The sequence below is a fragment of the Neopelma chrysocephalum genome, unplaced genomic scaffold, assembly GCF_003984885.1.
Source record: "Neopelma chrysocephalum unplaced genomic scaffold, ASM398488v2 Primary Assembly neopelma1_77, whole genome shotgun sequence".
In the NCBI taxonomy this organism is placed as follows: domain Eukaryota; kingdom Metazoa; phylum Chordata; class Aves; order Passeriformes; family Pipridae; genus Neopelma; species Neopelma chrysocephalum.
This window is the reverse complement of record NW_020897738.1, coordinates 3768722-3792502: the sequence shown is the minus strand read 5'-3', so window position 1 is coordinate 3792502 and position 23781 is coordinate 3768722. Positions and strand designations below refer to the sequence as shown.

At 47.4% G+C, this 23781-nt stretch overlaps 1 protein-coding gene across 3 annotated transcripts; it reads left to right on the top strand.

The window, feature by feature from the left end:
• The first annotated feature begins 1751 nt into the window (after positions 1–1751).
• Positions 1752–23781, top strand: RILPL1 (Rab interacting lysosomal protein like 1). Of its 3 annotated transcripts, none has more exons than XM_027689477.1 (8): positions 1752–2183; positions 5441–5591; positions 10519–10637; positions 11794–12021; positions 14524–14696; positions 15226–15318; positions 18519–18606; positions 21001–23781. In XM_027689477.1, the coding sequence occupies exons 1-8, from the start codon at positions 1887–1889 to the stop codon at positions 21004–21006; spliced, it is 1155 nt and encodes a 384-aa protein (XP_027545278.1). In that variant the 5' UTR covers positions 1752–1886; the 3' UTR covers positions 21007–23781. The 3 variants fall into 3 exon arrangements, with proteins under 3 accessions (XP_027545278.1, XP_027545279.1, XP_027545277.1); XM_027689478.1 differs by lacking the exon at positions 18519–18606 and adding an exon at positions 17631–17706 and having other exon boundaries at positions 21001–21081; XM_027689476.1 differs by lacking the exon at positions 18519–18606.

The following is a 23781-nucleotide window of genomic DNA, read 5'->3' as shown; positions in this document are numbered from 1 at the left end:
ATTTCTCCTCTACGTGCACTTGTACATAACAATGAACTCGTGCAATGCTGAATTCTCATGGCATAAGCTCTTTTTCTCCTCCCTGACTTGGTTAAAACGTTGATTTCCCAGCAGAGCTGCTCCCCTGGGGCACTGCAGAGCCTTCTCCAAACGTTCTGCTCAGGCTGCTCCCCCTCCTCACACGTCCAGAAGCACCTCTGCCAGGAAAGGATGACTCTACCATTATTCATCCTCCTGCTCTCTCTGGAACTTTGTGCAATATCCTGTGGTGTTCAACTTTGGGAATGAATTTCATGAATGATATATAGGGAAATACTTTCACTGGACATAACTGATTATTGCTATAAGTTAGGCAGTTGAATGCCAAGCTCAGGCATTTGGGGACTGATCTGTTGCTCTCCTGGCTGCCCTGGTGCCTCCTGGCAGCACACAAGGAACATGGATATTTTGTACCTTGTGATGGAAGGAGTTTGTGACAGAATTGTGTGGAAAAGTTGGTCTGGGTGTCAGAGTGTTGCACTTCCTATCTTTCATCCCTCCTGTTCACCTGCACCTACTAAAAGTAGATAATAAATGGTGTGTTCATAACATACAGCACATCTCAAGTCATTCCAAGCTTGGCTTTTGCAACTCCAGTGTTATTTCTCCTGACTTTGTCCCAGTGTTTGACATTATTCATCGTATCTTGTCCAAAATAAAATGCATTATTCCTACTCTGCACACAGCGGGTGGCAGGATTGGGACCTAAAAATATTTCCAGGCACATTTAACTCATCTTTTCCAGACACATTTAATTTATCTGTAAAGACTCATCCACAGCACCTCTTCCTAAACACTATAAGAACATCTAAACGTGCACAGTCACACCTGAAAGCAAAAACACTGAAAAACTTGACCAGAAAAACACATTTTGGCTTAATTTAAATTATCTGTAAGCGGATTCATGCCAGCAAACTGCTTGTATGTATAAAACCCTCCACTGATCCTCTGGACACGTGCACAGTAAAGACTCTGTTATTGTGCAGAGCAGGGGCCTAAAACCCCCAGCGACGAGCAGCTAAACCCCCCTAACGATGAGCTGCCGTGTGCGAGCCCCTCGCTGCGCTGCAGAACGGCTCGTTCACCGCATTCCACGTGCCCGCAGCCACTCATCGCCTCCATCCTCTCCTGGAGCAGGGGAACATCTTCCCCCGTCCATCCCGGTGCTGGGATGTACTTCCATCGCGGGGCACTTAACTTCGGGCACTGCGCTCGCTGTTGGGCACCACGGACACCCCGGCGCGTCCCTACCCGTGCTGAGAACCCGCCCCAGCGCTGGGCTCCTGTGTGGGACCCCCCAGCACGGGCGGGTATGAGCTCTGTCCCCCCCCAAAACCGCGGTTCGCCTGCCCGGTACCACGAGCCCTCCCGGCGCTGCCGCCGCTCGGCACAAGGATGGATGTTCCTCGCTTTGGCGATGCTCCTCTCCCCGAGGAAAGCAAAGCCCCGCGGATCAGAGACTTCCACGGCTCCTCATCGCGGCGGGTCCGGCACGGGGGGAGCCGCGGGTACCTGGGGCAAGCGGGGGTACCGGGGACAAGCGGGGTACTGGGGACATCGGCGGGGACCGGGGACATCGGCGGGGACCGGGGACATGCGCGGGGCCGCCCCCGGCCCGCCCCGAGCCGGGCATTGGCCGCGGGCGGCGGGGCGGAGGTGGCGGGGATGCCGCGCCCGCCTCCCGCCGCCGCTCCCCCAGCGCCGCCCGGCCAAGTTTAAACACCCCCGGCCGAGCCGCCCCGGAGTTCGCGGGACGTGCCGGGGAGCGGCTGCCAGGGGGGCCCGTCCCGCCCCGCCCGGAGCGCCCCCGCCGCCGCCTATGCGGGAGCCGCGGGGCCGGCAGAGCCATGGACGGCGGCGGCGGGGCCCCGCCCGCGCTGGAGAAGAACGCGGCGGAGCTGACGGTCATGGACGTGTACGACATCGCCTCGGCCGTGGGGCAGGAGTTTGAGCGGGTCATCGACCAGCACGGCTGCGAGGCCATCGCCCGCCTCATGCCCAAGGTGGTGCGGGTGCTGGAGATCCTGGAGGTGCTCGTGAGCCGCAACCACATCAACCCCGAGATGGAGGAGCTGCGCCTGGAGCTCGACCGCCTGCGCCTCGAGAGGATGGACCGCATCGAGAAGGAGCGGAAGCACCAGAAGGTGCGGGCGGGGGTCGCGGGGACGCGGCGGGGCAGCGCTGCCCCCGCAGAGCGCAGCCGGTCCGGGGGGAGCCCTCCCCCGCCGCCCAAACCCCCCGCAGCCGCCGGGAAAACAAAGAGGGAGCCGGGATGCCGGGGGGAGCGGGCGGGGCACGGCCCGGGCGGGCCGATGCTGCCTTAGCGTCGCTGAGGGTTTGGGCGTGTTGTTGTTTTGTGTTTCCTTCCCTCCTGGAAGTTTCCTCCCTCCTTCCCATTCTCCTCCCCTTCCCCAGTCACTGCATTTCCTTCCCCTTGTGTCTCCCCGATTAGGATTCCTGCTCCATCCCCTGTCCTGACGAGAGGGTAGTGCTGCTTCCTGCTGGGCCAGGAAAGGTCACTGACAAGAATACACTTTCCTCTCCGGAGCTGGGAATGATTTAGCACTCTAGTTTTCCTGGCACGCACATTGGGTAGGCAAGTCATAGGAGAGAGATGGAGGACCAAGTGATTTCAGGGCAGTGTTAGAACTGGAGAGTAAGGAAGAGCACTCTCCCAAATTCCTGCTCCATCCTCTGATGGCAGGATGTCCCTTGGCTTGTTCTGAGGAGGTCACGGTGTTCCCTGACCCCACTCCCATGAAAGCCCAAGGTGGAGATCATTTCCCATATCCTGTTACCCTCCTGTGGCAGGACAGCACATTCCAGTCACTGCAGTGGCAGATCCAATCTTTAAACCATCGGGATAACTGATTTAAAGGAATGGTTCTTCCAGTGACTGTGCTAAATCATCACTGCTGCCTCATGCCATTCCTGCTCCCACACACGGAATCAAAAGTAAACAGGGGACAGGGAATTTCTGGAATAGAGACCCCAAACTTCAAGATTTGCCTTTAATTTAAATAAATTCAAGTTTTATGTTTTTAAATGAGTAATCTAGGGGACTTTCACTTAGCAAATGGAAATTCCAGGATAATCCCTGCAACATTTTGCAGAGGAAGTCTTAGGGCAATGTCTCTGAAAAGGATGGTGAAAGATCTTTAATGTACAAAGCCTTGATAAGCCTCCAGAGTATGAAGGAAGGAGGTCTGGAGAACAGATAAAGTGTGTTGGATGTTTCCCAAATGCTGCAGAGTGAAGTGGATACTGAACTGACTCAGAGTCATTGTACAAGTTGTTCTGTGTAGATGTTTCTGAAGTTCTTGTAAGTGTTAAAAAGTTTCCCAAATGTGTCAGCTGATCTCTCTGCAGTCAAGCACCTCTGCTCTGGCAGCTTCTCTGAGTCCTGAAGGGGCTCAGGGAGCGTTCAGACAATCCACGTGAAACTTTGGTGGAACCATATTTTAACAACAAAATAAAGTATAAGATACATACATGTATTTTTTTAATCAACTTGATTCCCAGTGCACCAGGTCTCTGTAGAACTGTGGTATGGCATCATCTCTGTTCCAGTGTGAGGGTTTGAAGAGTCTTTCACAGGGCAGGTGCTGATAAAGCACAAAAAGTCAGGCTGAGAAATAGTTCTGGCCCAAAAGCCTCCAAAAACCTCTACCCAGACAAGCTTTTAGTGGCCCTTGCAAGCATCAGTTTATGAGATTTTAGCACTTAAACTTTAAGTGTGAATCTGTTTTGCCTATAAACCTGGCTTAGCACCCCCTGCCTGGGGTTCCCTGAGCTGGCACCAACTGTAGATCTGCCTTCTCTGGCTGCTACTTCCACTAATGAGGAGTCAGAAGTTAATCTCTGCTCCAATTCACTGGGCTCTGCAATAGCAATAAATAACAAAGTTTGCCTGGGCAAACCTTAGGATAGCTGTGTGTTTACAGTGCAGCCTCACCAAAATGATACAAGTTTAGATATTTGGGGGGTTTGTGAGCATTCTGGTTTGGTTTTATCTGTATTCTCATAGCTGATGAATGTGCTGTTTTATTGCTAAAATAGGTCACTGCGTTATTTTAGCTCCAGAGTTGTAACAGGCAGCATCACTGTAAATAGTGCAAGTGTTTGGCAATATCAGTTTCATTACAGATGTGCTTTTTTTCTCAAGATAGTTTTAAGTAAAATAGGTGATTAATGACATTTTCTTTCCTTTTTAATAGTTAAACCTGCACAGCTCACCACACCTTTATGTAACTCATTGTCTCTTTGCCATACAGTGTTTTCCACAGAAATTTTAGCAGCAGTACAGTAATAAATGCCAGGATAAAATGGCATTTGGACCCAAAAGTCACCAGGAACACGACTTCCCATTATCAGAGCATACATTCAAAGCAGAGAGCTGTCCTTTAATCTCTCAGCAGAGCTTATTTTAGCCTGGAGCTGTGCTTGGCTGGGTTGTTGTCTGAATGTGTTTTGTTGTTAGGTAGGAAAGAGGCCTGTGGATGGATGTGAGAGTCAGCAGTGACTCAGCCTGGCTCCAGGGATTTGCATGGAGCTTTTTGTTTGGAGCACATACGTGAACACGGAGCAGGGAATGCCCCCCACTGCAGGAGCGTGAAATACAGAGAAGCTTTTGGAACAAGCAGAGCTCTAAATACAACTGTTTTTCCTTGAGGACTTTATACTTTTTGTCCTAATTTGACCTTTGTGAGGATTGGTGACAGCTGCTCTTGACACGGAGTGTCCCGACAAATGGGAGCTGTTTTGCCTGGCCCCACAGCCGCTAACACAGATGCCACTCAGACATTCCAGAGGGAACCATTTGCATAGGAAGCACCACGGTTTGGGCTTGTGTTTACCACGTGGACCAGGAGCTCTGGCCTTGCTGCACTGGATCACACACGTTAATTTACACTTGTGTTTCATAACAGAAATTTAAAGCAGAGACGCTGCTGGGTCAGAACGAGCACATCTAACCCTGACTGCCTGATCCTCACTGTGGGGTGGGTTTGGGGCATTTGGAACAGCTTTGCAGCTGCTTCCTCGGATGCCGGAGGGAATTGTTGCTCGTGTTTGGTTGTCTAACACAGCACCCCCTTAATCTGATCCTCACAGCAGAACAGGGCATTAAGGAGCCAACCTTTGGGGAACTTGCACGGCACAAATGTTTGCACCAGGAATGATCTCCTCATGTATTTACATTGAGCATATCCCAAAAGGGGACTTTGATGATTAGTTTCCTCATGGTGGCATTAGAAAAGCGGGTGTCTTCTAAGAAACTCAAAGTAGCCTCATTTAATTGTTTTCCATAGGAATCATAGTAGGATTGTTACTGTAATTAGTCCAGTCAAAGACTCTTAACATGCTTTAAAATATGAATGTGTTGTCCTGGTCTACCCTATAGGAATTAGAACTGGTGGAGGATGTCTGGAGAGGGGAAGCACAGGACCTTCTTACCCAAATTGCACAGCTGCAGGAGGAGAATAAACAACTGATGACAAACTTGTCTCACAAAGACATTAATTTCACAGAAGAGGAATTTCAGAAGCATGAAGGCAAGTTTGACACTTCAATACTTGCTTTGTTATTAAAAGCAATACCTTATCAAAGTATTTTAACTGGATATTCTAGTGTGGGTTTTTTCCCTGTAGATTAATGCAGGTCTGGGGTTTGGAGTCTTGTTTGCTTGTTTATTTGGTAGAAAAATCTCTGAATACATGATGACACTGAAGACATGATAAGAGGTGAAGGTATGAGGGAAAGAAAAGCCTGAACAACTTTTTGTTTGTCTGAGAAGCATCTCTGAAAGTAAAGTCTAGATACACTTTTTGGTCTATCACTTTTTAGTTCTCATTTTGCAAAAAAAAGAATAATCCATTCAGTGTGTTTATTTCACACCATCATGTACAGAAACAAGTGCAACTGTTGATCCATTCAGGAGAACTGTTGGTAAAGTAGCACATCAAGATTTCTTTATCTGAACTGTATCAGTCCCTGTATGGAGATATTCTAGGAGAAATCACTATATTCTGCTAGAAGAGGAGACACTGGTTTTACCTGGTTTACCTGCTTTTAGGCTTCCCTCACTTTTTTGGGACTTACAGCCAATTAATATAAGTGAAGAGATTTATAGTCCAGGGAGTGGGTGAATCTTAAAGAGCTGAAACAACCCATTTGAGGGCACCTTCCTTGCAGCAGAAGGAAGTACAAGACATACCTGCAAGTGCAGCAACTGAAGAAATTGCCAGGCTCAGCTCCCACCCACAGCTCAGCCAACAGCTCTTTCCCAGGAGCAGATTCCCATTTGCTGCACTGTTCCCAGCACAGAATTCGAGATCCCAAGTCCATTCCATGATGTCCTGGGTGTGAGTGCAAAGTGACAGGCCAGTCTGAAAACAGAGCACCCAGCTGAGCCACTGCAGCTCTCCAGTAAAGCTTTAGGAACAAAGGGATCTCCTTTTCCAGACACCGGAGGCTGGGATTAAGTGGAGCTGTGCTGGAGGAGGGTGGCAGTGTCCCACACTGGGGAAGCTGCACTTGCTGTCGCCCCGAGGCCGAGCCCTGCACTGCTCACCTGCCCTGAGGAGAGCATAATGAAACCTTCAAAAAGCAAAAATTGTTAAACCTCTCAAGATGACCACTTTTGAATACCAAATGCAATCCTTTCAATTTAGGAGTCAGTGAGTGGCAAAGAAGCAGCTCAACATCAGGCTTTTAAACTCCCATTTAAAATTCAGAATGGCAGCAGTGAGTCATGGGCCGTGGAGACTGACATCTCATTATAAAGAACCAGCTTCCCCTTTGTTTTCTTTTCTTTTCTTTTTTTCTTCTTTTTCCCTTCCAGGGGCTATCTAGCTCGCTGCAGCTCATGTGCTTGCATTTAAATATAGCCATACTCCTCACATCCAGCCAGCCAAGCAAATGCCAGACGTGCTTTTCGTGTTATTTTTACTGTGTCAACCCAAGTATAACAACACAAACAAAACCCATAAACCCATTCCAGACTACAGATTCTGGGATCACTGATATTCTTCAACCAAAACCATCAGTTTAAGTCAAATCACATTAATTTATATCAGCCAGATCTTTTTATTGGGATCTATTATAACAAACCCAATTGGTTTGCTTTTAGAAAATGTTGTTATTAATGAGCAGGGATAGATTTGTCTCAAATGACTTGTTTGGATAGTGTCAGCAAGCAGTCCTGCTGCTCTTTTGCAGTCTCCATCCTGTGATCTGATGCATGGGGAGTCCAGAGAGGCAGGTTTTCAAGCTAAATCCTGTGTTAGCTGGGCTAACTCTGCCCAGACTCCGGTGCTCCCACCTCAGCATGGTTTGGTGTTGTGATCATGTCTCCCCTGAGCACTGGCCCCAGGGATCAGCAGCTCCTGCTTACTCACCACACATTTTTCTGGCACAGGCAACAGAGGCCACTGATTTGGGTGTGCACGATCCAAACAGTCTGAGCAGAGCAGGGTTCCTGTGAAAGGACCTGTGGCACGACACAAACCACACAGGGGTTAAAGATGACTCTGTAACACCCATTAATGCGACTCCTCCCAAGCTCAAGCTGGGCACTGCCTGATGGTGCTGACAGAGTGGAATATCCCAGGAAAATGCCACAAGCAAACTTGATCCAAGTGTGTCAGACAGGACGAGCAGGCTGTGTGTCACTGCAGCAGGGATCTGCTGTCTCAGCCTGGCTGTGGTAGAGGACAGGCAGCAGTTGTGTGACCTGCAGAACCTACAATTCCCTTCAAAAGTGGAGTTGAACTTGTTCCAAGTATTCAGGTGGTGGCACAGTGTGCCACAAGCCCTGCCTGGCACTTTGGCCTGTAGTGAGAGATGTGTGAACACAACACTAAACAGATCCCTAAGCATAAAGGATGGGGGTTTTTTCCTTTTTTTTCTTTCCCAGTTTCTTTTCTTTTTTCCTTTGGTGTTCCCCTCCTGGCTGCTTTCCTTTCTCCTGCTGGAACAATGCTATGATCACAGCAATCCACAGGAAGCTGCTCATAGGATGTGCCTGGGGAAGCTGGCTGGGTGTGCCATTTAAGATCTTGCAGTTATTAGAGTTTGAATCATTTAGAGATAATTATTTTACATTTAGGGCATTTAGTGATTTCCCTCTTCTCCTTCCCAGTGCCTGAGGAAATGGAAGGAGATGTGACTGTTTCTCAAATGCTTCCCACCTTTCCTTTCCCCTTCTCTTGAAATAAAAATCATAGCAATTTGTGCACACAGTTGAAGTTTTTTAGGTTCACCAAGTGTTAGGGAGAAAAATGAGCCCAGTGGGAGGAAAAGTAGTCAGCACTGAAATGGTACTTTATTCTTTAAATAGCACCTGCTATCTAGAGATCTCAAAGCACCTCACAAGTTCTTATGAATAGAGCTGCACTCACTAGTCCTGCCTCCTTCTGGGTGAAACCACCAGTCTAAAGTGTCACTGCAGTTCCTCTACTTCAAGGCAAAGTTTGGGGATTTTTTTTGTTTTTAAATAGAGATGATGTTTCAGGCCCCAGGCCTGAGACTGGCAGCAGTGGGTGGATCCAGGAACCTGCAGTGAATTTTGGGGACACAGTGATGTGCCAGACCTGTGTGACAGGAGAGTTAAACAGCAGGATGTCCTTGTCCTCCCTGGTGGGTATGAGCTGGTACCACAGCAGAGAATCAAAATTATCCTTCAAAGAACTAGAACCCAGAGCACAGGGATGATAAGGACCACGGTCCAGAAATAGAGCAGGCAAATGTACCACAGAATTAAAAGAGATGAGGATGTAACACTAGAATGAGAACACCATGTCACTGACAGTTCTTGTCTGGGGTTTGACAGGAACGTGCCCTGTGAACCAAATTCCCAGCCAGCCACGACCACCAGTCCTTTTCCCAGCAGGGCAGTTCCCTGTTCTCTGCAGTTCCACAGCCCGGTCCTTTGGCAGTGAGGGATCAGAGCTGCTGTATCCCCTGTTTCCCTGGTACACACAGGAGCCCACAGCTGCTGCAGGAGAGCACATCCACCAATTACTCCCTCTCTGAGGTTTGTCCTGCCCTGCTGTGTTATCCATCAGTTCTCACTGTAGCTGACCTGTGAGCTGGAGTTCCTACAGGCATGCAGCCAAATTCTCTTACGGACCAACTCTGGATTTCTCTGATGAGGAAAGAACAAAACCAGAAAGTCTGAGCTGATGTTAGAAAGTAGAGACCTGCCTGACTGCGTGCATTTGATGCACAAAGAGCATATTTCTGATGTGGGAACTGCTTTACAATATTAAAAAGGAAGAGGCTTTCCAGCCACCCCAGAGTGGGGAGTGAATTATCACCACCCACAGTTCATAAATGGAAGAAGATGAGGACCTACATAATAAAATACTTTGCCAAAGGTAACAGAATTAGCAGCAGCCCCTGAATTTGAGTTCCTGCCTGGGCTGGACTTTGGCCAGAGCAGACAGACACTGCCCTGGTCACAGGGTTTCATCTTCCAAGGATGTTGTGCTGCGTGATTTTATGTGATAATTTAGGATGTCAGACCACTCGTCTCTGTGCCACTGTCAGGGAAGGCCAGAGCAGGGGATTCATCATCTCACCAAGTTAAATCCTCTGCTCTGTGACTGCCCCAAGAGCCCATCACTGCAGTGCCAGATCCCAGTTATCTCCATAATGGCACATGCAAGAATGCTTCCTGTTTTGTGGTTTCTGACAATTCCTAATGATTCACTGGCCAGATTTCAGGTTAATCTAACCCTTTATTTATTTTCAGACAGGATAAGTGTTGGATTCTTGGCAATGTTCAGAACATCTTTCACTAGTGAAATCCCATGTAGTATTTTTCTCTCAAGTACAGTTATTCTAAAAATGAATCATTGCACAATAGGATGGTGGCAAAACATGAGGATAAAATATGTGAGCATAATTCAAATTAAAGTTCTGTTCTGGGTTTGGGGGGGGTACCCTCTGAAGGTCCTGCTTTCACCCAACACAGCACTGGGTTTCAACAAAAAAATCATTCTAGTCCAGTGCTCCTCAGCTGATTTAGATCCAGACACTATCCACGACAGTGACTGTTGTTTACATCTTGCTGAGGATCCAGACCGTCTTTTTTACAATTTTCACAAGGCCTTGGCCAGCTGCTTCTATGGATTTTCACAGAGATAACTAAGCTCCCTGGGGCATAGTGTGAACATTGATGTAAAACTACTGAGGCAGCAACATGCAGCAGTGGCACTTCACTGTTACAAATGTTTCTGAGGACTGTCAGTTCCTTTTTTAAGGAGTTTCTGTGCAGTGGCTTTATGGAGTGGATTGTGTTATCTGTGTTCTCTGTTACCCTTGAAGTAACCTTTAAAGCATCTTCCAACAGCTCTGTAATTTTACCAGCAGGCAGCTGCCAGAGTCTTTACCTAAATATCTCTCACTGCTATTGTTCTCAGCCTCAGCAGCTTCTAAATGTCCTTGGTTTGTTTTCTGTGTTTGCTTTTTAACCAGGGATGTCAGAGAGAGAGCGGCAAGTCATGAAGAAACTGAAGGAAGTGGTTGATAAACAGAGGGATGAAATCAGAGCAAAGGACCGGGAACTCGGGCTTAAAAATGAGGATGTAGAGGCTGTAAGTGGCTCTTGGCCTTCCTATTTCTCTTCTTTCTCACCCATGCTTCCATAGCCTGGTTTCAAGTTTGAAGTTGATGTAAAAGTATAAGCAATGCCAGATTCTTAGTCCTGCAGCTGAAGTGTCCAGCAGAGCTCTGCAGTGCCCAGCATGGTCAGGCAGGACAGGCTGCAGGGCACACACACCCTGTGTCCTGGGCCAGACACTTGGCATGGGAACAGGGCAGGTAATTTTCTCTGGCTGCTTGAATGTCTCTCAGCTTTGGCAGTGTAAACTCAGCACCCTGTGCCTCTCCCAGGGATCCCTGCTGTGGGTGAGTGGGCTGCTGTCTGTTTTGCATATTCTGTCTGCAGAGGTGGCAGCAGGGACTCCACACACACGTTCCCACTGCAGGGGTGCTGTGTGGGTTACCTCTGCATGGGAAGGGGCTGGGAGGAAAGGGCCTGAGCTCAGCCCAGGTCACTGCTGCCAGCAGTGACCTTCTGTTCCAGGTTTAGTCTCAGATGAATCACAGACTCCACGGTGCCTCCAGGATCACATGACATCTTGGCACTTTCTGTGTCAGGAGGAATGACCTCCTTACCCATATTTTGCTTCCCATTCTCACACTGCCTCCTCTCCTTAGGCCATGGGACTTTTCTGCCCTAGTGAGGGCCAGGTCTAGGTGATCTCTGCTCTGCCCAAGTGCCTCCTGCAGGTGCTGCAGCCCTTGGAACTGGGGCTGTCCATACACACCCAGTAGGTCACATCCTGCCCTGGGAGGGCCCCAGAGCTCAAAGCAAGGGACTTGTCACCTGAATACTAAGGATTCCTCTACCTTGTCTCTCTTCTGCTCTGGGTTAAGATTTGATCCAGAATTCCATAAGCCACCCTATCCTTCAACCTGGCTTTTTTTGAAACTATAAGAAGTGATGGATTTGCTTTTAGCTGGAGAATTCCCTGTCCTGGGGGGAAAATGCCTCTTTCCTCTAGAAACCAATTAAATTTGGGTGACTGAAACTGTTGCAGGTAATTAGATATTAACAAACTAATCTGGGGCTGAGGAGAATCTTCCAGATTAAATCCAACCCACTATTTCTCTAACATGATGTTTGGGACTTGGCCACCACGGCTGATGGCTGAGGGGACACTGACAACTCCCACTGATATTTTGCAGCTTCAGCAGCAACAGAACAGGTTAATGAAGATTAACCATGACCTGCGGCACCGGATCACGGTGGTGGAGGCTCAGGGGAAGGCCCTGATCGAGCAGAAGGTGGAGTTGGAAGCGTATCTGCAAACCAAGGAGCAGGAGATGGGCAGCCTGAGGGCAGAGCTGGGGAAGCTCCGAGAGAAACTGCAGGGTGAGGACAGCCAGGAGAGCCAGAATGGGGAGGAAGTGAAGGTAAGAGGCACTTTAAATCACTTTTAAACTGGCTTTTAAAAAGCTTTGGACTCCATACAAAGTACCTCTTTGGATAAAGATAAATGGGATTGATACACACCAGAGGCCATGGTGGGACTTGAGGACAGCACTTTGTGTTCAGGTGTGACATGAGCAATGTCACTCATTGCACTGTGCAGGAAAGACCCTGTCAGGGTGGATGATGATCCAGTGGAACAAACCCCTCTTTCCTAAAGGAGGGAAGCAGTCCTGCAGAAGGCAGAGTGGCAGCACAAGTCAGCAGTGAGAGAACAGCTCTCCACTTAGACTTGGCTACTCATCCTGCATCCTTTGGGTCCCACACTAGAGAACAGAGTTTGCCAGATATCAGAACAAATCTTTGCTTCAAAAGAGAGTGTGAAACACCCACTTCACTGGTAGTGGGCAGAATATACATCAAGAAGCAGAGGCAGAGGCTGTGGGGTACCTTGGTCCCCCCTGGAATGTGAGAGCCAGTGTTGTGTTAACATGTCTCTGCTGAATTGGGCAAGCACTGCATTAATGATGAAAAGGGTTATTTCATTGCTGTTAATTCAGCCAGGACACCCAGCTTTGTAAATGGGGCTGGGGAGCCCAGGCCTGGAGCCAGCAGGAGTGAAAGTGTCCTCAGTGTCTGGAGAGAAAGGATTCATTCTTCACCTCTCCCCAACTCATCAGTTCCATGGCAATGGCAACTCTTCTAATTAGAGCCGTTCCCGCTGCCTTTGCCAGGACAGTGCTCAGACAGGAATTGCAGTGGCAAGCAGAAAGCTGGAATAGCTGCATGTTCCTGAATGGACATTGCTTGTTGGCTTCAGTCAAGGACATTTGTGTTGGCTACAGGCTGCTCAGTCTCTGCTGATTTGAGCAAAATCTAGCAAAAATAGGTTATTTGGGTAATGGTGTGGGGCAAATATACAACCAAAACAAGACACATCAGCTCAGATTATAACCCAGGGAGTGAAGAGGAGGAAAAGTGTTTGGGTAAAGCTCTTGTTAGGTTGCATCAATCTTTATTCCCTGTAGTCTGTGCAAAGGAATGTGTTGGGATGAAAGGGTGATCAAACAGTGCCCAAGTGAGCATCACTCTGCTGCCTCATCCCTGCAGGACAGGGACTGCAATCCTGCTCTGGGAATTCCCATTGCACCAACCTGAGCCGGGTTCCACCTGAAACCACGGATAAGCAGATGGCAAAACTGGTTCACAAGCACAACCTTAAAAGAGGGTAGAATCAGGCTTAAAAAAAATGGACTGTTTAGGAATTTCAGTCCTTAGCTCCTCAAATTTCCAGCTTGTATCCCACACAGGAGCTTGGAGACTCTGATCTCTGCATCCTGCAAGGAGAGCTGGTGGCTGACCTGGCAGCTCTGATTTCCTGTCCTGGCCTCTATCAGTCCTTGCAAAAAGCAGCACATTTCAAATGGACTTTGCTACATTTCAGATGCACTTCTGTGGAACAGAGTGTCCTGCATTTATCTGTATTGTTACAAATCCTGCAGCATTTATAATCTAAAGGCTTGGAGCTGCTCTTCAGCATCTCAGTTCCAAGCACCCTTGTCATTAACTGGTCCTCAGCTCTGTGCAGCCACTGAGTGGAACAACAGCAGAGGACCTGAGTGATGGTGTCCTGTGTGCTGTGCTTACACAGACCATGTTTTCACAAGCAGTTTGTGCCACAGAGTTCTGAGCAAGTGCTAGAGGGGGCAGGAAGCAGCCCCACAGGCCTGGGAATCCAGACATGTGCCTGGAGAGCAAGGTCTGGCTTGTTGGGAACCCCAGAAACTCAGTGGTGGGAGATAAAATTCCTCCAAGCTTCCAGTGAACTCTTCTTAGAGGACAAGAAGAGACAAGGGTACAAGTGTGTAACCCCCTCATCTGCAGTTTTCTTCCACTCTGTAGCCAGATCTGGTGCTAACACCATTCCTGCTTTCTAAATGAAGGCATTAGAGGGATATAAACTTAAACCTCCACATGATATGTTTACATCCAAAGGAGCCATTTCTTTGAGGGAGGAGCTGGAAGGAACTGTATGACCTTTGCTATGGGGTTTTTTTTTCAGTGTTTATGTAAAAGGTTGATGTTTGATTTACCCCATTTGTTAAAAGAATGAATTCTTTAAACCAGCTTGTTTATCAAACATTGGACATTTTTAGTGGACTTTCTGGCAGGAATTTCTCCACAGAAAAACTTTTATCACCTCTAAGGTGGTTCAGGTTGGACTCTGTGTCCAGGCCTGCCAGTCTCACCTGTCCCATGTGCACAGGGAAGAACAAAGGGATCAGAGTCTTTAACATGATGAAAGTCTTTAACATGAAAAAACAAATTCCTTCTACATTTTTTTTCTTCTTCCGATTTCTGTGTTTCCCTTGAGTGAGGATTTAATAGGGCTGAAAGGAAGAGGCTGGGAATATTCTGATAAATACTTCAGACTCCTCCAACCTGCACTCACATGATGAATTTAAAGCCCATGTTTCACTCCCCAGGCAGAACCAAACAATGATGACTGTCTGTCAGAGTCAGAAAAGATGGCACTGGACTTAAAAGATCCGAATCGGCCGAGGTTCACCTTGCAGGAGCTCCGGGATGTCCTTCACGAGAGGAATGAATTGAAATCCAGAGTGTTTTTACTTCAAGAGGAGCTTTTATATTACAAAAGGTAGGTCAGATCCCCTCTCCTGTTGCATGAAATACACAGGGGAGCCATAGGGCAGGTCTGGAAACAATAAATATGCTCTGAAATAGTGTCCAACAAGCTCTAGTTTCTGCAAAGGCTTAAGTAGTGATTGCAGGGATATGGCTTTGGTTTGATCCTGGTACCTCAAATGTGGGAAAAACCATGTCCTTCCCTAACTCCCAGGTTTTCCCTGAATCTTAGAAAGATTACAAACATTTAATCCTTTTGAACTTCAAATATGAGGATAAGAGTGGGTCTGTAATGAAAATTCTAGATGTTTTATTCAATCCATTCCTCTTCTCCCTCTCTTTGTGACAATGGGAAGAAAATATTGAACAAAGAGCCAGTTCTAGGTGCTGTTCCTTTTTGAAGAGAAAAATCTTCAGTTGATTTGAATGAGTTTTGAACAGATCCTTTTGCATTCCTTCATCCCCAGTACCACCTCAGATTGAATTGTAGACCTTAAAGTGGCTTGGAAGGAGAACATTAATTATCTTTTATTTCTTTCAAGTGAGGAAATAGAAGAAGAAACTAGACCCCCTCAACCTCCCCCCATAATTCAGTCAAAACCCTCAACTCAACCTGAATCTGGAATCAAACGACTGTAAGTAGCATATTTTCTATGGATACTGGGTATAGTCTGCAAATACTTAATGTTTCTTATGGGTAGGACAACTTTAAAGACTTTAAAAATTAAGATAACCACATTCCTACTGTATATGGGAGAGGCACTGAAGGAGCACTTGGCTTTGGCCAAAACTTGTGCCTAGATCGTGGACAAGGCACAGTCTGGGATTATATTTCCCCGTGACCTCACTGTGCCCATTTCCCTGTTGATCAAAGCCTTTAGACCCTGAATTGCCTTGTGGGAACAGCACAAAAACCTTCTGTTTGCTGAGCAAATTCACTGCTGGAGAGGATGTATAAAAGAACCCCCCTTCTTCTGAGGTGTTTCATGTTGCTGTCTGAAACCAAAGCTCACTGCCAGAGGTGTGCAGTTACCAGTGCATCACTCCATTATGAAATCACAGGGTTAACCAATCCATTTGTCTGTGGAAACTCCCTCCTGTACACATATTTATTACAGATTAAGTCTTCCAACCTTATAGCAAACAACTCTTTGGATTTTTGTGCTACCAGAAGCTTAACGTTTTAACAGCATAAATGATTTTGGAACAGGCATTTGATTCCACATAAGAAGCTCTTCCATCCTGTCCCCAGTGCTTATTTAGTAACACCAGTAGCCCTGTGAGAATAAGTTCCATTGGAAGATCTGGACTGACCCAAAACACCATGAAGTCAGGAGGGCACTGTTGATTATTTTCAGTAGACTCCAACTTCTGCCTGTGCTCAGAGAACCCTTCCTCTCACATGGCTAGAAAATACACTTTGAGTTTGGACTTCAGTTTTCATTCTGCAACTGTGATGGTATAAAAATAGTAACTTTGTGACACAAGATCTCCACTGTAAAGCTTCTCTTTCCTTTTACATTTATTTTAGTACTTTTTAAAGCTGGGAATGGCTGGTTTCAGCTCATGCAGTTTGTGTTTGATTTGAAATGCTGCCTTTGATGAAGCAAAGGCAGCATAAAAATGTAAATAGAGGCTGTAAGACAGAGCCCATGTTGGTGAGGAATTAGCTTTGACTCTGCCTAAGTTGAAATGACTTCTTTTAGCTGTCATGCTCTCTGCTCTCTCTCCCTTTAGCCATCATATTAAATAAGGGAAGAGAAAACTGTCTACCTAAGTAATCTGAAGGGTGGTAGTAGTTTCCATGTTTGTCTTATTCTTGCAGCCTGTCTGGACAGGATTTGCCTGGTGTGGGTTTATTTTCTTCCCCCCTCCTCTCTCTGTGTGTTGTCAACAGTGTCCTTGTTAGATGGGCTTTAAAAAGACAGGAAATGTCACTGCTGGGAAAAACAAAGAACCCAAATGTAGCATCTGTCCTGTCCTGTCCCATCCTGTCCTGTCCTGTCTGAACCCCTCCTGCCCCACTGCAGTCCCTGCCTGCTGTGAGGTGTCCAGAGCTCCCTTCTCCCTCTCCCACCAGGTTACCTATGGATGCTTGGGGAACAAACACACTGGCACAGAAACTCTCTGCACCTAAAGATGTGATGAAAACTTGGAGTGCTGCTGTCTTTGTGCAGAGTGCCTTCACAGAGCAAAGTGGGGTTGTTTTTCCCTCTGTTTCAGACTTTTCTTCCTGATTAAAGCTGAAGTACAAAAACTGAAGGCCCTGTGAGTCCTCTCACAGGAAGTTTTATCCTTGCCTGTGCAATGTGCCCTTTTTCCCTTCACCACACAGTGTCTGAGGGAATGAGCCACGTGTAAATGTAGCCTGTGCCATCCAGGATGTGCTCAGGTGATTCTCCATAAAGAAAGGAAACCACAAGTTACAGAAATCAGCATTTTTTCTGGGTTGGCTCGCTTGGGGCAAACTCTGAGTTCTGATCTCAGACTGGCTTCTACATTTGTCTCTCCCCCATCACATGACAGTTTTAATGAAATAATGTAACCAGGAGGCTTTACTGAGGAGGAAAAGTCCAAGGCTTTAAAATGCTCCCTCTGTTTGGAGCAGAAAACACCCTTTTGTTTTCTCCTTAAGGCTACGTGCTTGTCTGTCACTGATGTCATGCCTCAAACAGCCAGGAGTTTTCTCCCTGTTCTCATACTCTACAAAAGCTGGTGTATGTGTGTGTGTGTGTGTGTGTGTGTGTGTGTGTGAGTTCTGCAGCTCAGGATGTGCCATATGGCATAAAAATAGAAATCCTGGCTGCTGCCAGTGATCCAACGGTGTTTGCTCGTTTGTTTTTGGTTTTAACCTCAGAATAGGAGTTAGGGATTGTTGGGGAGAGCTGCTTTTGGTCACAAGTGAAATGTCTCTCGTGATTTCAACCTAATCTTTAATTGACATTAGTCCACAGTTCAAAAAATTATTTGGCACAAGGGAGAACCTGTGAGGAGAATCCTTAGGAAAGCAGAGGGTGTTGCAGGTATGGTGGAGGTGTGTTGGCAGGGGTGGTGTGGGGCTGGCTGGGCACAGAGCTCTCAGCTCTCTCAGCCTCTCAGCTGCATGGATTGTCTAATGCTCAGTAAGTGCTGAACCCTCACAAAGAGCCAGTCTTGCTGTGAGCAGCTCCCCAGTGTCCCTGCCAGGGCAGTTGCAGGATCTCCCTTCAGCATTCAGTGCCTGCATCTTCCTGCATGTGGAGCAACGCAGGTTCCTTTGGAACAGACACACAGGCCCTTTAACCACCGGGTTTCTCAGGGGGTTGTTTCAACATTTCACCTGCAATGCTGGATTTTAACTTGAAACTATCAACTGTAATTTCTGTAAACTCTTTTAACTGTGATGCTGGTCCTCTAACCCTGTTTTCCTGCGAACACTCAGTAGTCACAGCAGAGTTTTGTATTCCTTAACATACACCTTCATCCTCCATTTCATTGTGTCTGTGCCTGTTTGTCTCTTGGGAAACGAAACGTGCACTCTGCTCTGCATTGCTGGAGGTGGTAACACCCTGATGGAACCCAAGCCAGGTTGCAGGCTGCCTCACACCAGAAAAGTGGTATCTTTTAGAAATCCGAAAGCAATTGGAACTGTTACCATGGCTGGTTTTTCTAAAGGAGAGTTTTCCCTGAGGAAGAGCTGTCTTGGGTGATGCAGATCCGCCTCTCCCTGTCACGTGTCCTGTGTTGTAATTCCAAGTAACCCTGTGTATCATGTTTGCCTTTTTCTTTTTAATGGAATGCTTTTCTTTCCCTTGCTCCAGTCTCACCTCTTCTGTGTCTGTACTTTCCTGACCAGGATCTTTACAGCCATAATGCCCATGGTAGCAGCTGGATTGATTATAGACGATCCCACATTGCAGCCCATAAGAAGACTTGTGTCCCTTGTAGGAATTTTTTTTTAAATGTTTGGTACTGTGGTTTCCTCCTGCATGACGCCCTGTTAACACTCACTGCTGGTTGCATTCTCCTGGCTGCCTGTGGGATCCCAGAGGATCCAAGTGCCCATCAGAATGACCAGTCAGTCCTCAACTCATCGCAGTCCCCAACTCATCCTCAATATTGACATTTTATCCCCTTTTGCCTTAATGTTACCCTGCTAAACCAACCAGTATTCCTTGGAAAATCGGTGCAATATGCAGTTTTAACCAGCATCTGTTAATTCTGCTTCCTAAGCGTGGCTACTCCCAGTTCTCACCAAAGCCTTTTAAGAAACTCATTGCTAATGATTTGTTACAGTTAGTTGAAGTTAGAAAATGGAGTGGCTGATTTCTACATTAATTTCCAGTGTTAATTACAGGCTGTTGCTTCCATGTCTTTCTATCTATGCCCTGTATATTTTGTCTCCAATTATGTATTTTGGAATAGAGTGTACACTCCATAACCCATTCTGTCATCCAATTCTTGGCTCTCCCTGGAAGATGTACTGAGAATTGTTAGTGCAAAGTCTCTTTGCCTTAGAACTGCTGCTTTAGTGATCTTTATATTTACAGCAGTACCCCACTATTCAAATTCCCTTCCTCTCCACGCAGAAAGGCTTTTCCCAAACATCCTCCATGAGAATTTTCTAGGCATAAACACAATTGTCATTGTTTCAGGAGGAATTTAAAAAGCTGAACCCTTTAGGGATCTTACAAACATATTTTTCTCTTGCTTAATTTCATGATAAAGTGAAAAATTGCTGAACTTTGACATTTAAGATTTGCTGCATAAACACAGCAGTCCTTTGTGTGGCCTTCCAGACAGTGACCCTGCCCAGGCAGGAGCACACGTGCTCAGCACAAAGCCTTGGTCACTAAAAGCTTCTTCTATCAGCTGGAAGTGGCTCTGGCCCTGAAAAGACATTCCATATGTGTGTGAATTCATGGGCTCCTGGGATGGAGGTGGTAGAAAAGTATGAGGTTAATTAAGTGCCCCAGACTTCCTTCACTATTAAGGCTGCACATTTGAAGCCAGGAAATGCAAAAGTTCAGGTCCTGCTGGCAACATTAATTGTCTGGCATTGCACTTGTGTGGTGTTTTGTATCACTTTCTAGTCAGCAAATAATTCTTCTTAACATTCTCAATAATTATCATCACTCTTACCTGCACATGCTATAGGATATTTTTCAGGAAAGCTGCCTTAAACCTCATCTGACACAAATCCAGCCTCCTGTGTGACTGGAGACATGGAAGGCAGAATTCCCTGGTCTGCACAAGGCAGCTGGGATGGTTGGGATCATGGTGCTGAGAGGGATGGAAGGGAGGGTGGGAGGAGGGAGAACACTGAGGATGGTGGGGCGTGAACTCAGGCTCAGGTTTATGCCCTGACCAATATTCCACCACCTGCCAAAGCTGAGTTTATATTTGCACAGTCCCTGCCTGTGGAAGCATTTAGGAGTTCCTGGCCCAGATCACAACTGTATTACACTTGGTACAGTCCAGCCAAAACAATCTTTGCCCCCTGAAAGCAAAAGGATGCTCAGCCAAGTCAGTCCTTCGGGAGCTGGAACCACAACTTTTGCATTTCTCAGCAGACCCAAACACTGCACTAACACCCCTTGTGCTGAACTCACAGCAAACACTGACTTTGCCTAATCAAGTAACTTCATCCCATACAAATAAAACAATACTAAGGATTTTCCCAACTGTATTTTTAGCTGGCAGTTTGTTGTTGTATGAAGTGGCTGTTGGTTCATGTACGTCATTCTCTGAGAGCACCAGGCCGTGGGACAGGGAATGACGTGCACACTCAGGTGCATTTCTTTAGCCTTCATCCTGCAAACCCTTGTGCACATTGGTGCCTTTATTCCTTTATTTTTGCAGGAATCAAGTCTATGTATCAAAATCTGTACACTGGGAAAAAAATGTGGAGACTTATTTTCTTATCTTATGAATAAGATCCTTTGACGCCCCTCAAAAAAATTTCTATACACAAATACACAGATTTAATGCAAAGATACCACTTTACTTATGCCAAGGAACTAACCTGTATCGTGTTGCTTCGTTACCTGAGTGCTGGGGAGGGGGGATGTACATCTGAAAGGTACCTGCACCTTGTAGAGTCAACAGCATTTAGAGCTTATCTGAAGCTTCCTCAGCCAAACTGCTGGAGATTGCAATGACTCCACCCCTAACAACATCCTGACTGCGCTCCCGTGGGCTGCTCTGCCTTGAGTTTGTGCAGATGCAACAGATTTTTTTGCTCTGTGTTTGGTTGTGTATCGGGGTGGGGGGTGTTGGAAGTGTTTTCAGGATGGTAACCAGTCTCCTTTCTTTTCTTTCCCCTCCCCTCCTGGAAGGTTTAGTTTCTTCTCTCGCGACAAGAAACGTTTGCAGGCGTCGCAGAAAAATGTCCACTTCCAGGGGACTTTTGGAGAATGGTCAAATTCAAGTAGGGATGACTCCTACATGGAACAAGGCCAGGAAGCCCTGCAGCACCTGTGACTGAAGCCCTGAGGTGTCCTGTTTGCTGCAGTAGATCCGACAGTCGTGACAAGAAGCTCCTGTAAAGCACCGCGGCAGCTCGTCACTGGTTTTGCCTCGCACACCTCGGGGTTGTTCCAGACCCTCCCAAAGGGATCCCTCACTGTTCACTTGGGGACTGTTTGCTGCAAACAGAGCCCAAGCTTTGTAGTAACAGTTGCTGCCACCCTGGGACGTGGAAGCTTCTAGATGACTTGTTTTGTGCTGAATAACAAGTCCACGGTCTTGTTCTTGCATTAACTACAGTAACACAAGCTTCTTTAAACCAAAAAAGGACCCGTGCCATTATTAGAAGTTTGTTTGCAGTGTACAGCATCTAGTACAGGGCAAAGACTCTTCCACCCTGTTTGTTAACACTATTGGTTGTTTGCTTTTTATTTCTGTGAGAATTTTTTCAAGAGGGACACGACAGCTGGACACCCTCTGTGGCAGCCCAGAGCTCTGCTGTGTCCTGTCAGTGCCGCTGGCATCGGCATCCTGCGGAGGAACCCCCTGGAAACCCACCTGGCACAGTGAGAAACTGGAGTAGCCTTGAGAGGGACAGTGAGTGTACATTTCCCTTGTGCTTATAGTGCCTAAAGCATGAAGAACCCCTGTATGAGGTGAGCGTGCCTTGTGTTTTGCCATGAGTTCTGCAGTATTAATGGAATACAAATTGCTTACAGGGAGGAATCCTAACTCTTGGATTTTTTTCCTTCTTACTGGGGGCTTCCCCCCAGAGTAGCAGGCAGCTGCTGGAAAGGAATTAGAGCTTTCCCACAGAGAGGTTTTTAATTAAGTCACACTCCATTTTCCTGTCTAGGTAAAACTGCCCAACTTGAGAGGGACACACGTCCTCAGCTGGCTGACAAGAGCTGTTAAACTGACCTAGAGATGGCCCCAACTGCAAACTAAACACTAAACACTCTGTGGGAGCAGAGGAATGAATTCTGTGTGCAGGCTGCTCCCCTGGTGTTGGCTCATGTCTGGGCAGCCCGTGTTACTGGGCTTAACTTGCCAGCCCAGCCCAACTGCCGGGGGCTGGGATTTAATCTGCTCTGCAGTCGGATTGTGAGAGCCCAGGACTGACCGAGGTCAGACTTACAACACTAAAACCCCACAGAGCATAACTGTTGTGTCCAGCCCATGTCAGAGCATCCCCCCTGCACCACACACTCCACAGGCACTCCCCCAGGTGGGAGAGGCCGAGGACAGGGCTGAGGGGTCTCTGTGTTCTGGAGGGTCTGTGCTGGGGCACCACTGCTGCTGAGGAGCATCTGGTGGTGGCAGGGCCAGGGGCAGCTCCTGCTCGTGCAGCTCAGTGCCAGGGGCTGGAGCTCTTGGTACCACACCCCCAGCAGCTCCACCTGCTCTGTAAAGAGCCTCCTCTCAGGAGTGGCACCAAGGATAGGAAATACTGCTCAGGCTGGAGTAAAGCTCCAACTGCTCCAGGTACTGAGTGCAGGAGGAACTGTTGAAGGACTCCTAGATGGGTTTAGTGCAGGCCAGTTGTTTTTATTACAGGGTGATCCAAGACTGGATTCTTTGATGTGTGTGAGCACAGCAAATGGTTCTCAGCCTGTCTGTAGTGAAAGCCTGACAGGGAACTGTTCCCTCTGTGCTGCTCTGTGCTGCTCTGCTCCTGGCTGCAACTGCTTCATTCCAAACACAAATCTTCCATATGTTCTAGGTAGGGAAAGTGTTTACTGTGCCCCCCTGGTGCTCCTGCAGCTCGGGGCAGGGGGGACATGTGGCCTTACATGAGACACCTGCATTAGACACAGTGACGGCAGCGGCCAACGCGGGAATTGGGCTGATGAGCTTTTGCCCGGTTGTGTTTTGGTAACACCTGTGAAACAGCAGCACCTCCCCCACTGAGTGAAAAGCAATCCTTAAATGGGGGGAGTGTCTTAATTTAATGAGACTTAAGTTGCCAAGATCTGGATTCACTTCCAGATATGAGAAAACCAGAAGTTGTCCAGGTCCATCCAGCTGTTGAATTGTGAGTGACCCCGTGGAGTCTCTGTTGGGCGCAGTCCAGTCGTGTGGCACATCCAGAAGGGATGCAGTGAGCAGAAACAATGCCAGAGTAAGCACATCCCTTTGGAAATGAGCTGAGAGCAATGAGCTGGGATAATGGAACTGCACAGACCGAGCCTAAGCCTGTGCTCCTGGTGCAGTAAAGCCCGGCCCAGAGCCCGGGGCACCACTGTCAGGCCAGATCTGCAGCAACATCAAAGCACAGCACTAAGCAGGACAAGCTTCCCCCACTCATCTCTGTAGCCCATTACCTCAAAAACCTCATTAGTTCCTCCTGACCTGCTGCCATTAACCACTCGTTGTCATGTTGGAAGTGCTGAGTTCACAAGTGCCATCGGGAAGGATGGCCCAGAGGGAAGCATTTGTAAAGATTTTAGATCTGTCATGTGTTGGTTCTTTGTATTCAAGGAACATCTGCTTTTAGAAAAGGGGCCAGGATGGTGGCAGGTGAGGGGTGTCACAGTCCTGCCTGCCAAGTGCAGGATCAGACATTTTATGGGTTGGTTTATTTTATTTTTTTTTTTGGTTGGACAGTAAATCATTTTAACAGTTTAATAAATATTTCTGAAAAACACGTA